Genomic DNA, 14,644 nt, shown 5'->3' with positions numbered 1-14,644 from the left:
TGGGGGGAAAATTTTGGATGAATAGTAAGATTTTGTTAAAAACCTACAAACGAACACACCCTTGTTTGGGGAGTTTGGATTTTGAGTTGGAATTTGAATAGTAAAAATTTTGAATTTGAATAGTTGTATGATGTGATATAAATAGGTGATGATGTGATGTTTTGAATGTAAAATTGATTTTTAGTATAATATAAAAAATAAAAAATAAGTGTTTGATTTGATGTTTTGGGGGGAAAAAAATTGGACGAACACACCCTAAATCTCATACTACTGATAAGAAGAGCTCTGGGTCAGTTGCCCATGCCCCATCTAAACCTCAATCGAACCCTTGGCCAACAGTTAAGGTTGGGGTGAAGAAGAAAGTCCAAATGCTAAAAGATACAAGGGACTATTTGTTTCTATTTTCAGAGGATGGAGGTTGGCTTGATACCATATGAAAAATATTTACGGAAATTTAACAATTGTATTGTATTGATCATCAAAATAAAGGACGCAACGTAAAACTGAATATAAATCTAAATCTAAAACTGAATATTTTGTTCCTTAATAATCTATTTTTTTTTTTTTTTTATTTTGGTCTGTCCTTTCGGTAACTGTACTATCTATCAAATAGCCTTCTAATTTGTATCATACAATATTAATAAGAATATTTTAGATTTTTTACCTTTATTTTTATTATAAATAGATATATAGATATGGAACAGAGGAATTAATTTATTTACATCTAAAATTTTTTATTTTTTATAAAATTAATTTATATTAATAACAACCAAATAATCTTTTAATTGTATTATACAAAATTATATTTTATACGAAATAATATTCATATAGTATATATTTTATTAAGATAATAATATCGAAAATATTTAAATAAAAATTTTAAAAAAATTTATTATATATATTAATTTTATTTTAAAATATCAAACTATCATTCATATAAAATAATACTCCAATAATATAATATTATAACATATTATTATCAATTTATTACTGTCACTAATCAAAAAATAATATAATTTTATGATTTATGAAATTAGTATTATATAAATATTTCAAATTCAAAATTTTAATAATTAAAAAAAAAAAAAAAATTCAAACAACCAAACAACCCAATACATTCATTTGTTAAAAAAGTATATAGAATGCAATCAATGCATACCATTTCTTTTACTCATTAAATACCAACCATATATAGTGACAACTTTTATGGTATGTTATTTTCAAAAAAGCAAGAAAATTGCTTTATTTACGTAATAAACTTTTATTTATTTGATATTATTTATTTTTTAAAAAAATATAAAATTAAATAAATTTTTTATCTCACAAAATATTAAATTAAAAATACTTATTTTTTTAATTTTTTTTAATTTTTCAAAATTTCAAAAATCTCTCTAAACTCTTTCTAAACCGAGCCAAAAATGGAACACACAAAAATAAAACACGAAATCCCCAAATTACCCTTGGCGGTTTCTTCTATTCTTTCTATTGCTTCCAGAGAATGTCACTTCGCGTCTTCAACGGCCAAATGAATCCACACCGTTGATGATAAAGTCATCAACGGCTCAGATCTATCCGGTAAGAAAGTCCCAGGAGCTTCCAAGAATACTTCTTGTAAAATCTATCCATAAAACAGAAAGAAGATATAAAGGAAAGCTTAGCGTATAAATTAATGGATCCTTACCAAACGGCAGAAACTGAAAACGAGATTTCATTCCTCCTTGCGGTTTCGTTGCAACCAAATTTCTCGAATTTGCTGTATATAAGCGTGGATTGATCGGCGGTTTGGATCTCCCTCTTTCGAATTTGTTGCTGAATCGCAAAGGTTTTTCATATGCGTTGCGATTTTGTTGTAATCTTGTATCATGAGCAATATCCCTAGATCTCTGACGGATTCGGCGTTAACGCTCTTCAAACTCGCCATTTCGGCATCAGATCCTTGGCCGTTCTCCCTCATCCTGTTCTAGCATCGATCGAGTATCTGATTTCTATTTTTTTTTTTCCTTTGATTTTGGCGTGGATTTTGTGAATTGAGGCGGTTACGTCGGGAGATTGGAGCGGTTACGCGAATTTGGTTGTGTTGCCAGTGAGAGATGCCGCACATTCATTTCGCGCCTCACTTCCACCACCACAACCACGGCGGCTGCAGCGGCGAGAGGCGCGAGGCCAGGGGAATACCGAAAGGATGCCTGGCGATAACGGTGGGGCAGGGGTTGGAGCGGCGGCGGTTTGTGATTCCGGTGAGTTATTTGAACCATCCGCTGTTCACGCAGCTGTTGAAGGAGGCGGAGGAGGAGTACGGATTCGATCAGAAAGGTGCGATCAACATTCCTTGCCATTTGGAGGATTTCATCCATGTCAGAGGCTTGATCGACAAGGAAGCGCCGCCGCATCACCACCAGCTCCCCTGCTTCAAGGCTTGATTTCTTTCACCTTTCCTCTGATGAGTTTCTTTTAGTGATTTGAGTTTGATTCTATCAGAAACTGAAAAATTTTCACTCTCCTGCTTGTTCCTTTGGATTTGGCACTTAAACATTGAATAATCATGATTTTTGTGCTATGATTTCATCGACATCTAATGCATAATGTGCTTAATTCCTGTTCTTAGACTTTCGTTTTTCTTTCTCTATCTTTTTCTTGGTGATTTCATTGATTCTATTCTAATTGGTGGAGCTTGGTGTAGTGCTAATGACATAACAACACATTATCACAAAAAATATAGGTAAAATTACTTGTAACTCTAACGTGGTTTCAAAATTCAGCTTAAAATCTGGTACCCATATATTTTAAAAATTGTATGGTACCCTTTATACTTTAACCCTTATACTTTAAAAAACGTTCATGAAACTCCACTCCCTTCTTCGTGTGATAAGAAGATGATTTTATAAAAGTATAAGTGAGAGTTATGCAACAATAAAATGGGGATTTAAAGTATAAGGGAATATAATACAATAGCTATAAATAACACATAATTTATTTTTATTTAGTTTTTAGTTATACTCGGACTAAAATTATATATTTTTTTTTTTCAATATCATGACAACGCATTGTATATAAATTGACCTGCACATATACAGAATATTAATTTGGCCATATTGGGTTGTAAACCAACTCCACCAACTCCATTTTAATCTAACCTAACGATATTTTTCCATACCATACAAGAATCAATTATGGCCTTTTGTTTTTATACCATAATTATTGTCAGACTTAAGTGAGCAAATAAGGGGCACTTATTGCCTTAAAATAAATAACCAAATTAATTATACTTGACATTTTAAAATTCCCAACATGCTCATGTCTTTAATCATTGGTAAAATAAGAATAAGTGAACAAAGTAGGTCCATTGACTTAGCCAATGGGATTTAAAATATGTTCCGTATTCAGATGTATTCAACTTGTGTTCTTCACGGAACAGTACGGTTGTGTTCTAATCTGATTTTTATCACATATTTTTATTTTTTTTAAAAAAAAAATATTAAATTAAATAAATTTTTTTTAATATTATATTGTAAATTTATTTCACATTTAAAATATATATCAATTTCTATTTATATAAAATCAAATAATTATTGAAATTTAATTTTTTACTGTTAAAAAATTCAAATCCACGAATAAACACATCCTATATTTTTATTTATTTATTTTGACATTCAGGTGAGAATTGTGTAGTGTAGATCTATGCGGGTGGTTCCCCACTTAGATTTTTATTCAATGTATCGACCACTACACACAAACACACATATATTACTATTATTTGGGGCTACTCTTGAGTTGTTCTTATATATATATTTGTCTTTATTTGAAAAGGCAAAAGAAAAAAAACATACCCAAAGTTTCAAGAAAAATATTTTGATAACGCACCTGGATCCAGATTTTACAGAATTTGGGATATTCTATCCTGTTATGGGTTCTTGAAGATAATTTGGAATTTTGGAGACCAAATAGGAGAAGTTCTATTCGATCATTGATTCGGCCCTATTTATATAATAATTTTGTATATTTTGATACTTCCTTCCTCCGAAGAAGTTAATTTTTTAATATTAATTATTATATCAATAAAAATATATAAATACAAATGATATTTATAAAATAAATTATTGAAATATAAACATATTTTTAATATCAAAATACAATGACAAAAAAAATAAAAAAAAACTCGATCAGTGTGAAAAAATTTTAATGTTAACTAAATACTGAGATTCATAGATAGTTATATTTTCTTTCAACTCAACTTATATCTTAAGATCACAAGTTATCGGGACTTAATTTTTATGTTTTAGATCAAATATCTCATCCATTACATTATAGCCCTAGATTTTCCCCTTCATATCATCATTACCCTTTGATTTCCATTAATTAATAATCATTCTCCTTGGCCACGCCAAAGCCTTTGAAGTAGGACTTTTATTGCTCTTTGGATGAGAGGATTTTGATGGGCTTAAAATAAATGGAAGAATATCTTAAAAACATATTCAAAGAAATCACCAAGAAAAGAAAGAAAGTAGCTTAAAACAGAACCAAATAAACCACAAAAAAAAAAAAAAAAAAAAAAAAATCAAGAACAAGAATTAATCACATTATACGTACAAAATTCACGAAGATTGGATCTTGAAGTGCCAAATCCAATGGAACAAACAAAGAAGAGTGAAGAATTTTAAGTTTCTGATCGTATCAAATCAAATTGCCAAAAGAAATTCGTCAGAGTAAAGGTGACAGAAATCAAACCTTCAAGAAGGGGATGTTTCACTATTTTTCTACTAAAGTTTGACGTTGTTCAATTCAAAATCTTTTAAAATTTGAAGATATTCAATCCAAATTTTTAAAAGTCATTTAAAATCTGGTTGTATTCAATAATTCATACTTTGACAATAAAATATTCATATTCATTTTATTACATTGTCATTTCACATTAAATTTAAATTTATTAAAGTAATACTTTCTTCCGTCTAAAATAATAGAGACATTTTGGATGGGCACGAGAATGGAAGAATAATAAAAAATAAATTTATGTGAAAAATATAAAAATAATTTATGTAGCGTATTAATTCTTTTAAAAAATCGTTTGAAAAAAAATAATAGGAAGAACAAACTTGTATCTCTTCTTAAGCAAAGAACAAATATAAAAAATAAACACAAACCAACAAACATATATTTTCACAATTTCTACTCAACTATCACTTTATATTAGTTTATTTATTTTCACAGCTAAATGAGTTTGGTCCAAATATCACTCCAAACATACAGCTCGCAGTTCTGTTTAAAAAGCAGATTGGGCCAAAGATAGCCCAAATAATTCTAATAAAATATACTTTGAGCCCAACAAACTTTCTTATTTAAGCCCAATCCACATTTACTTTAGGCCCAAAAAACATCCATATTTAAGCCCAATCCACAATTACTTTAATAATAATAATAATAATAATATAGTTCAAATCGGATATCATTCGCTGACCTCTTTCTTCCATTTCGCTCCGATGCCATTGCCAGTTGAAGCTCACCATTTCCACATGCAAATAGTGCCTTCACTCTCAGCTCTCTACAGATTTTCTCCTCTTCCTCTTCCCACCGGAGCTCTCCGATTCTCGTTCAACAGTCAGTTTGTTAGCGCCATTCGAAATTTCTCTCCCAACCGTCTTGCAGCAGCAGCAGCTGGTTTTTCTGGAAATCGGAGCTCGATTGGTGACCTTCCTCCTGTGGTGCTAGACAGTCTCAGAGTATTGCAATGGGACCAGCTCTGTGATAGCGTCGCTTCCTTCGCTGGGACTTCCCTCGGCAAACAAGCTACAAAGGTTTCTGCCGATAACCGCCGTTGTTGTTATTTTGAATAAAATTGCATGTGTTTTTGATTGAACAAATACCTTACTGTTCATGTTTGTTTGAATGTATCAAGACTAATGTTTTTTTATTATGCTGTATATACGCTCCAAGAATTTTAGTTATGTGAGCATTACTGAAGAGTTAAAAACGTGGGATTTTTCAAGCTTTCATTTCTCTGCAGTGTTCCATAAGGTCATTATTGAGTTTCCGGTTGGTGTGTGTGTGTCGTGATTATGTTAAATGTACTGTTCTCTAATTTTAGTAATTTTATTTATGCTGGAGTGAGAAATGTACTTAGCAGAAAACAAATAAATATATTGCACGATCCAATTGTTTTACCATCAAAGTCAAGTCTTGATAAGCCTACAATATGTAGATATTCGATTGTTCACACAGGCGTTCAATGACATATCTTATACAGTTCATTGAATTATATGAGTTTTATTTCACAGGATGAACTCTGGAATTTGGATAAGACATATGAAGATAGTGTAAGGCTGCTGCAGGAGACAAATGCAGCTGTGGAGATGAACAACTATGGTGCCATGATGGATTTCACTGGCATGGACGTTGCTTTGGTACGGTGAACATTTTACTTCTGTGGGGTGTGGGCTGGTGGCGCTATTTCATTGCCCTTGATAATGAGAATTTGTATTAAATAACAGTTGTATGCAAATGTGTAGAGATTCCATGTCTGGGTTCTGCAGAGTTATAACTATTATATGTTTTTTATTGATAATCAAACCCATCTGTTTGTTCACGATTCTCAACTACTAGAAAACAATTTGTAAATTAGATGCTTGCTTTGTTTAGATGGAAAATGCAAAAAAAAAAAGGTTTCTTTTTTACTATGCTCCAGTGCAAATAATAGATCCATATGCATGGTAAATAAAAGTGATCTTGGTACATGCCTTTTGTTGAAGGTGGAATCTGGCATAAGATGTGCCCGTAGGGGTTTTCCTGTCAGTGGAAATGAAGCAACAGCACTTCTTTCTCTGCTAAAATATTCAGAAGCCTTGCAATTAAATGTCAAATCTGCAATTAAGGAAGATTCCTATTGGTTTAAAAGGTTTATGCCTCTATCCGAAATGGTATGTACTTATTTAGATCACTCTAGTAGCATTTTCTGTTTCATTCATTAGTTTCGTGTGAATGTTCTTAACTTCTTATTAATAAATACTTTACTGCAGGTTATTGAGTTAGTTATAAATCAGCGTCTGGTTAAGCTTATAGAACAACTTGTTGACGAAGATGGTTCTGTAAAAGATTCTGCGGTTGATTCTTAAATCCATGATGCATTTGTGTATTAACTTTTGGTTTTAGTCTGCTTTCATTTTAATTCATATATATATATATATATATATATTTCCTGTTCAGAGTTCGGACTTGAGAAGGGCACGTGATCAAGTGCGATCTACTGAAAGAAAGGTTACATAATGTATATTTATGATAAATATTGTGACCTTTGATTTGATGAAAACGAAATCGGAAGTTGAGTTGGGATGCATGAAACTATCAGTTTGATTGGCACTATAGATTTACATTTGGAAGTTGGAGTTTCTCTTTAAGCATGCCTGATTGCTACCTAATTAAATTTTGATCATTATTCAGTTATACCAGTTGTTGGAAAGCATTAGAAATGAAACAAAAGAAGCACCCTCTCTGGTGAGCTTCAGCTTTCCTTGAATATCTTCCTATGTGTACCTCTTGTGTTATTCAGCTCTAAGTTGTTTTAATATATATTAAGAAGAATGAAGTAAATTCTCAAAATTCTCTTTACAGTTGTTTTATGTTGCTCTCCCTCTCTCCAGGAAATATGTGATATTGATGGCAGATGGTGCCTAAAGACAGTGACTGCTACATACCCAAGTTTTGAGGGACTATTGCTTTCAAGGTGCATCAAGTTCTTTTGAGTATTTTAATCCCTTGTGCGTAAGATGAGAGTGTGGGTACCTATCTTGTCAGTATTCTAGCCATGCATTCCTTTTTCTTTTTGTCGATTATCTCTGTGGTTTTGATGATATCCTCATCCAAATTTCATAGCGTAAGTACAGAATCAAAATAAAAATTTGATGCTTTGAATGTTACACTTTATGAGGTTGGCATTTTACTTCAAATTGCATTATCATTAATGTAATGATATCATGTTGTGATTTATTGTGAATTTGTGAGTGGTCTCAAGGCGTATGCTTACAATTCTTAGGCAATTGTACCTATTGAAATGTAATATAATTATGACTTTAAGTGTTGTATCCCTAAGAGATTACAAAGTAAATTATCTTTCCAGTAATAGTTGGGACTTAGAAATCCTAATTTTTGTTTAAAAGGTGCTGCCATTGTGCCATTTTCTTATGAGAAATCTACAACCAAAATTTAGCAAGAATAGTTCAAATCAATAGGCAGTGTGAATCAATTTCTATGCTGTAACTCTGTAGAAAATAAAACATCAATGTAGTTTGCATGACCTTTAAATTGCTTATGGTCCTGCTCCACAATAATCATGTGGAAGCACATTTTAAGAACCTTTAACCTGTTGACGCTTCCAGTGTTTTTCATCATAATATTCTATAAAACACTTGTTTCAGTTTTGTATAGATTTTAAGTAAGGACTTCACGCACTATCCTATAATTTCAATTGTCTATGTATTTCTCTGTTATTCTGATGCGTAATATTTAGCCTTAGGTGAGCTTTTGGAACTCAAATCCCTCTAGCCTGTTTCATTCCTTCTATAATACTTCTTGTCCTGAGGAAAACAATTCAAATTGATGTAGTGGTTCTGGAATGGGAAACCTTGTAGAACCACTCTCTGCTGTGTCCCTTAATGATGAGCTGCAACAAGCAAGGGCCTCAGTGGCAAAGGCTGAGACCGAGGTGCTCTTAAGGATAACGAAGAAGGTTTTGTTGAGCTATTGCACTTTTTCTGGTAATAAAATATAACAGAAACAGTTTAGATTTTCATTTTTTATGTTCTATTTTTTGTACAGATGCAAGAGGATCTTGGTGATATTGAAGATTTATTTAACATAATGATTCGAATTGACATGGTAACAGATCAAGGGCCATATCTGAGTTCTAAGCTACAACTTTTAATACACTAACCTGTTTACTGTATCTTCTGTGTGGAGATTAGATTTGTTATCACCAGCCTTAATGAAATGATGTATTTTAGCAGGGACAGTAGTGTGCATAAATAATTTCTCTCTATAAATTGACAATACTTGCAACATTATATTCACATTCGGCTTGTGATATGAAGTTATGTATGTATGATAGTTCTGTGGCTGGTTGGCTGGTTGGCTGGATATCCTTTTTATTGCTATCCTTTTCAATATAATGTTACAGTTGTATCCTTTAAGGTTAATTTCACATGTCACATGAATCATTCTCCTTGATGATTGGAAATACTGGATTTGACTATGAAGTTCTCTATTTACACATGCATGATCATTAAGTTTACCTAACATGTTTGCCTTCATTTTTATTTTTATTTTTTGCCACTGTGTTACAGATTAACGCCAGAGCAAAATATAGTCTTTCATTTGGGGGTGCCTATCCTGATTTGTATTTACTTGAAGACAAAAATAGCAATGTTAGCCATCAATCAGCAGAAGAAGACAAAAACCCATTAGGTTCACAATCATCTCAGAAGAAGTGGAGTTTGTATTTGCCTAGGGCTTATCATCCGTTATTGCTTCAACAGCATCGTTACAATGTAAAAATGACCATGAAGGATCTCAGTAATGCAAATGCTGTAAGTCCTTTATTTGTCTTAACAATTTTCAATATCACTATTCGAAAAACCTTCTCAACTGATTATGTTTACATGCTACATGGATCTTGTGCATGGTTCTTTCCTCAACAAGGAGAATTACATTAGGAAACCTACAAATTTTAGCTACATGGTACATTGCTACACATCATGCCATTCAGCTCTTTGCCCTTACGGCTTTGTTAATAATTTAGCTCTTCCAGATTTTTGCTCGGAGTGGAGTTTAGCACTTCCATTATGATGGTTTTTTAGTGGAAACTTTCATGTTCCATGTTCACTTTTGCAATGTTAAGTTTTTCTAAATATATTCTATTTATCCAGGAACTCAGGAGGAAAAAACAGCAAGGTAAATATGCAAAATGGGCAGAACAGATAGATTCAAACATATCATCTTTGCAAATGCAGGTAAAAACATTCAAATTCTGATGTATCATGGTTTTATGAGCTTCCGAGTGCATAAAGGCTAATCATGCCATTATTTCAGGTTGACGTGTTGAAACAAACCCCTCCTGTTCCCTTTGATATATTTATAGCTATGGATACAAGAGTTGTTGTTATAACTGGACCAAATACTGGAGGCAAAACAATTTGCCTGAAGACGGTGGGGTTGGCTGCTATGATGGCGAAATCAGGTTACTCCTTTTAGTTTCCATCTGTGGCTTCTCGAAATATTCGATATTTTAATTAGCTTTACACCATTAGAAAACGCCGTTTTCTCATTACTTATCCATGTTCTCCAATTTTTTTTCTTGGAATGCTTTCTAGAGTGTAAAGACATGAGAAAAGTTTCTTTGATGATATTTTTTTATTATACAATAGTGTAATATATGCTTAAACATGCTTTATTTGTGGGCACTAACATCCTTTTTTAGAACATTTGATTATACGGTCTTTGTTATCTACAAGGGTTACCTTTAAACTTTTTTATTGTTAAGTGTGTAATCTGTCCACAATTTTTGTTGAACACATGTCAGGTCTCTATATATTGGCATCAGAACCAGCAAGGATTCCCTGGTTTGATTTTGTACTTGCCGATATTGGTGATGAACAGTCACTTTCTCAATCTTTATCTACCTTTTCAGGCCATCTGAAACAAATCAGTGTAAGTTGATAACATACTCTTTTTCTTCTTCTTATTTTTTTTTTTTTTAATAACAGAATTCACACTGGAATATTTATCTTCAGTTATAAATAATATGCAAGTGATAAGATGGACTTTGTTACTCATAATCTAATTTGATTAAAACTGGAACAGAACAGTAATTTAGTTTTGTTGTTAGCATTTACAGGGTCTTAATGCAGTTTGAAAATATTCTTGATACTGATGAAACCCTTGTCTTTAAAGACACCCACATGTACATAAATCATACTATTCCTATCCCATGCAGGAGATTAAGAGCCTTTCAACAAAACTCTCTTTGGTGCTTCTGGATGAGGTATGGATTTAGTTATACTCTGTAGTTTAGAAATGTTTTATCAAATCTTTCGAATACATTTTTTTAGGTTACAGTCTACAAAATAATGCACAGATCTACAAGTTTCCAATGGACAGGGAAATTGAATAACAGCATCTAATCAGTAACCATAATCATAAGTTTTAGGTAGGTGCAGGGACGAATCCTCTAGAAGGAGCTGCTCTGGGGATGTCATTGCTGGAATCTTTTGCTGAGTCTGGTTCCTTGTTGACAATAGCTACTACACATCATGGAGAACTCAAATCTCTTAAATATAGGTAGCTTATACAAATAAGATAGTTTAATCATGCATTAGATTTAGACTGACATAAATATTGACTATGACAGCAACTCTACCTTTGAAAATGCTTGCATGGAGTTTGATGAAGTGAACTTAAAGCCCACCTACAAGATCCTTTGGGGAGTCCCAGGTTTGAGTGTTCCATTTTTGTCTTAATTGACTGGTGCGCTGGTCAGGTGTTCTGGCTGAATTTTATATATTGAACCCACTCAATTATTAAATGTTTTTTGTGCTGTGGTAATTCCTTTGTCATCTCACTGTAATATTGTAGTTTCAACCCAGTTTAGCCTGTAAAAGTATCCGTCTTGCAATTACTAATTTCTCTACTATTTCATCATGTTTGGTTGAATCACTGGGATCAGATATGCACCTTCTGTTAAATCCATGAACCGGTATCTTTTCTTCAACATTTTAGGGCGCTCAAATGCAATCAATATTGCTGAGAGACTTGGTCTGCCTGTCGAAATATTGGATGGTGCACGTGAACTATATGGGGCAGCTAGTGCAGAAATCAATGAGGTAACTTCATTTCATCATCTGAATTTGTTAAGATTGGTTGTCCATTGATGAAATTGCATCTGTGAGCATATTTAAGTTCCTTTCCAATGGAGGGTTACTGTATACATTATTTGCCTTGTTTGAAGGAACCAAAGGACCCTTGAAGAACCTGTTTTATTTCCCTTTTTGTATGTATTCTTTTTACAGCTATGCAAGTAGATTGCCCTTTTCCCTGAATTTCCCCTTAAATCTATGAAACTCTAGTTCTTATAATAATTCTATTTACATTTTCTTAAATGAAGAATTCAAAATATTGTAGAACAGACTTTTTATTATACATAATGCCAAGGAATTCTTGAATTTAATATCTCAGTTACATGGATATCCATAATTGTTATTCATATTCTTCAGCATACAATAGATTTTCTCCGATGATGCCAGCTCTCTAGTTTGCCAAGCTCATCCAACTGGTCTGAAAAGTTCCCAATGTTTTGTAGATTATAGTTGATATGGAGAGGTTCAAACAGGATTGCCATAAAAATGTTCATGAAGCCGAGCACTACCTGAGGTAAGAATCTTTATACTTTGACAAATATACTCAAGGTTTGGGTTTGTGGAATTTGGTTAAAAAAACATATTTGGAACTATGGGTTACTATGATCGATCTGTATGATAAACTGCGCTTCCTTGGTGTAGGAGGAAATATTAGTTTATGCATCATTACCCTTTAATAGGTGTACATCTCTTTATCTGATTCACTGAATGTAAGTATAATAATATTTATTGGGTTCAGGCTCTCAAAGGAACTTCATCAAAGTTTGCTTTTAAGGCGAAAGAGGGTCATGGAACAGAGCAGCAAGAAAAGATACAGGATGATTCAAGAAATATCCAATGCAGCAGCTTCAGCACGTTCCATCATTCATAAGAAAGTGCGGGAAGCTCGATTGCTTCCTACTCAACCATCCAATCAAATAAAATCAGATTTGGAGGAGCGTACTTCAGTACACATTCATCATGCCAAGGCTGAAGAACATGAAACCTCAGCAGTTACTGAGGCCACACTTCCCTTGGATCATACAAAGCAATCAAAGCCAGGTAATTGACTTAAAAAATTGCGCATGAAAGTATTCATGAAACCACTACTTTTTCTTCTCTTTCGTATTTATTTTTTCTTATTTTCATGGAGTTATGATTAGATTAAGGTTGTCAACATATGCCCAAACTGCACACATGCTGTTATCAAACAATAATACCTCATAATTGTTTTTGCATTTATTTCATTGTATTTATTCATTTTCTTCTTTGTTTTCACATTCTAGAAAAGAAAACAAAACTTCCAAAGGTCGGTGACATGGTGAATGTTCCTTCACTCCATAAGAGAGCAACAGTTTTGAAATTGGATCTATCCAAAGATGAAATAGTAGTCCAAGCTGGTAACTTGAAGTTGAAGTTGAAATTGGCTGATGTTGCAGCCTGATGGGATAAGAGTTTCCGCCTGCTCAGATGCAAAACAGACTATTATCTCAATGAATTGCAGCTAATATTTCTTTTTCCATTCTGTTCTTGATAATCTATTAACATGTGTTCCATTCCCTCTACTTCGTACTTAATTTATTTAGACCTTGTTTCTGGGCTATTTGCAATAAAAAAAACCTGTTCGATCTCTACATACTATGATACAGAAGATACTCAAGTTCGTTTTCTTGCATTTTTTTCTTCTGCAGATCTTCAAATTGGACATTTGTACAGGAATTGGCTCAATCTCAATCAAAGGGAAACGGTACAACTATGTTGTTTTGAAGTAGCATTTAGTCGGTCATTATTTCTATTGTGTTACCATCACAAAGCCTGTTTCCCTGAAAAGGTACACATCATCAGACAATATGAAATAGCAGGTGATGTATTTGCCATTTCTCATGAAATTTATATATGAATGGATAAGTAGCTTTAGTCTTAGTTATCGATGGGCTCTGATTGAGGGCCTGTTGTGTGGAACCATGTCAGCGCATCTTAAGGTAATATCCGTCGTCTCTAGTGATTTTTATAAGTCCTCTCTGTTCCAGTGCTTGGTTTCTTCATCCAAGCAATAGTAGCAATCTTGTAAGTCTGTTTACTTCTCCTTGCCCATTGATACAATATCTACCCCTTCATGAAAGCTAGGATCACTGGTAATTTTCTGCATAGAAGCTCAAATAAATCAACCCCATAGCTGTACACATCATCATATGTATACATTCTCTGAAATAGGCAACTGTATATGTGGTTTACCCGGTGCTATGTATCATTAAAATCCAATTTTGCTGCTCCAAAGTCTCCTATATTGGGTTCCATTTTGTTGCCTAACAATATGTTTAGCTATAAATAATATGCCTGAAATCTTGTTTCTTAGAAGATCAATCACTTATGGTTTTCTCCAGAGACAGAACATGGCAGGAGCTTTTTCTTAGCTTTAACTAAACCAGGAGTGATGTTCTTTCTTCCCCAGCCCTGATGGAACCTCCTAAGACAGAATTTACGACAGGTTTGTTATGTTACTAATAATCCCTCATGGTATTTTATGAATATATATATATATCTATATATTCATAAACTGGCAGCTCCTCAAGAGAGGTCGATCTTCCTATGCAGTGAGTTAGTTGATGAATATATTAAGTAATTTTAGGGTGTTTTCATTTTTAGTCTGGGTTATATTTTTGTATGTAAATAATGTTTTATGTGATATCTTACTCGAAAATATATATATATATTTTTATGTTATTTTAGAATGTTAAGTTCACATATTTAAAAAACAAGTTGCATGATGA

At 32.8% G+C, this 14,644-nt stretch overlaps 2 protein-coding genes across 3 annotated transcripts; both read left to right on the top strand.

Moving 5' to 3' along the window:
• The first annotated feature begins 1,653 nt into the window (after positions 1–1,653).
• Positions 1,654–2,592, top strand: LOC127256104 (auxin-responsive protein SAUR32-like). The gene is made up of 2 exons (XM_051281937.1): positions 1,654–1,974; positions 2,085–2,592. Exon 2 carries the CDS (start codon positions 2,091–2,093, stop codon positions 2,418–2,420), a length of 330 nt encoding a protein of 109 aa, XP_051137894.1. The 5' UTR covers positions 1,654–1,974; positions 2,085–2,090; the 3' UTR covers positions 2,421–2,592.
• Positions 2,593–5,441: 2,849 nt separating this feature from the next.
• On the top strand, positions 5,442–14,592 carry LOC127256451 (uncharacterized). 2 transcript variants are annotated; one of them, XR_007839858.1, is made up of 21 exons: positions 5,442–5,789; positions 6,270–6,395; positions 6,741–6,908; positions 7,008–7,091; positions 7,195–7,245; positions 7,429–7,482; positions 7,629–7,711; positions 8,590–8,713; positions 8,803–8,862; positions 9,327–9,569; positions 9,909–9,992; positions 10,072–10,219; positions 10,562–10,689; positions 10,976–11,023; positions 11,189–11,319; positions 11,390–11,472; positions 11,758–11,861; positions 12,338–12,408; positions 12,634–12,935; positions 13,160–13,376; positions 13,565–14,592. XR_007839858.1 is itself a non-coding variant. In XM_051282464.1 (20 exons), the coding sequence occupies exons 1-20, from the start codon at positions 5,475–5,477 to the stop codon at positions 13,315–13,317; spliced, it is 2,565 nt and encodes an 854-aa protein (XP_051138421.1). In that variant the 5' UTR covers positions 5,442–5,474; the 3' UTR covers positions 13,318–13,549. The 2 variants fall into 2 exon arrangements, 1 of the variants encoding a protein (XP_051138421.1); XM_051282464.1 differs by lacking the exon at positions 13,565–14,592 and having other exon boundaries at positions 13,160–13,549.
• The last annotated feature ends 52 nt before the right edge of the window (positions 14,593–14,644 follow it).

Source organism: Andrographis paniculata, unplaced genomic scaffold, assembly GCF_009805555.1.
Source record: "Andrographis paniculata isolate CXL003 unplaced genomic scaffold, ASM980555v1 Contig55END, whole genome shotgun sequence".
NCBI classification, from domain to species: domain Eukaryota; kingdom Viridiplantae; phylum Streptophyta; class Magnoliopsida; order Lamiales; family Acanthaceae; genus Andrographis; species Andrographis paniculata.
This window is presented reverse-complemented; position numbering and strand designations above follow the sequence as displayed.

Bases quoted from the DNA above. Each gene is read 5' to 3' on its own strand.
- LOC127256104 (XM_051281937.1), top strand. From the start codon at position 2,091: ATGCCGCACATTCATTTCGCGCCTCACTTCCACCACCACAACCACGGC.
- LOC127256451 (XM_051282464.1), top strand. From the start codon at position 5,475: ATGCCATTGCCAGTTGAAGCTCACCATTTCCACATGCAAATAGTGCCT. The intron at 7,246-7,428 runs GTTACATAATGT...ATCATTATTCAG, and splicing joins TGCGATCTACTGAAAGAAAG to TTATACCAGTTGTTGGAAAG. The intron at 11,320-11,389 runs GTAGCTTATACA...TGACTATGACAG, and splicing joins CTCAAATCTCTTAAATATAG to CAACTCTACCTTTGAAAATG.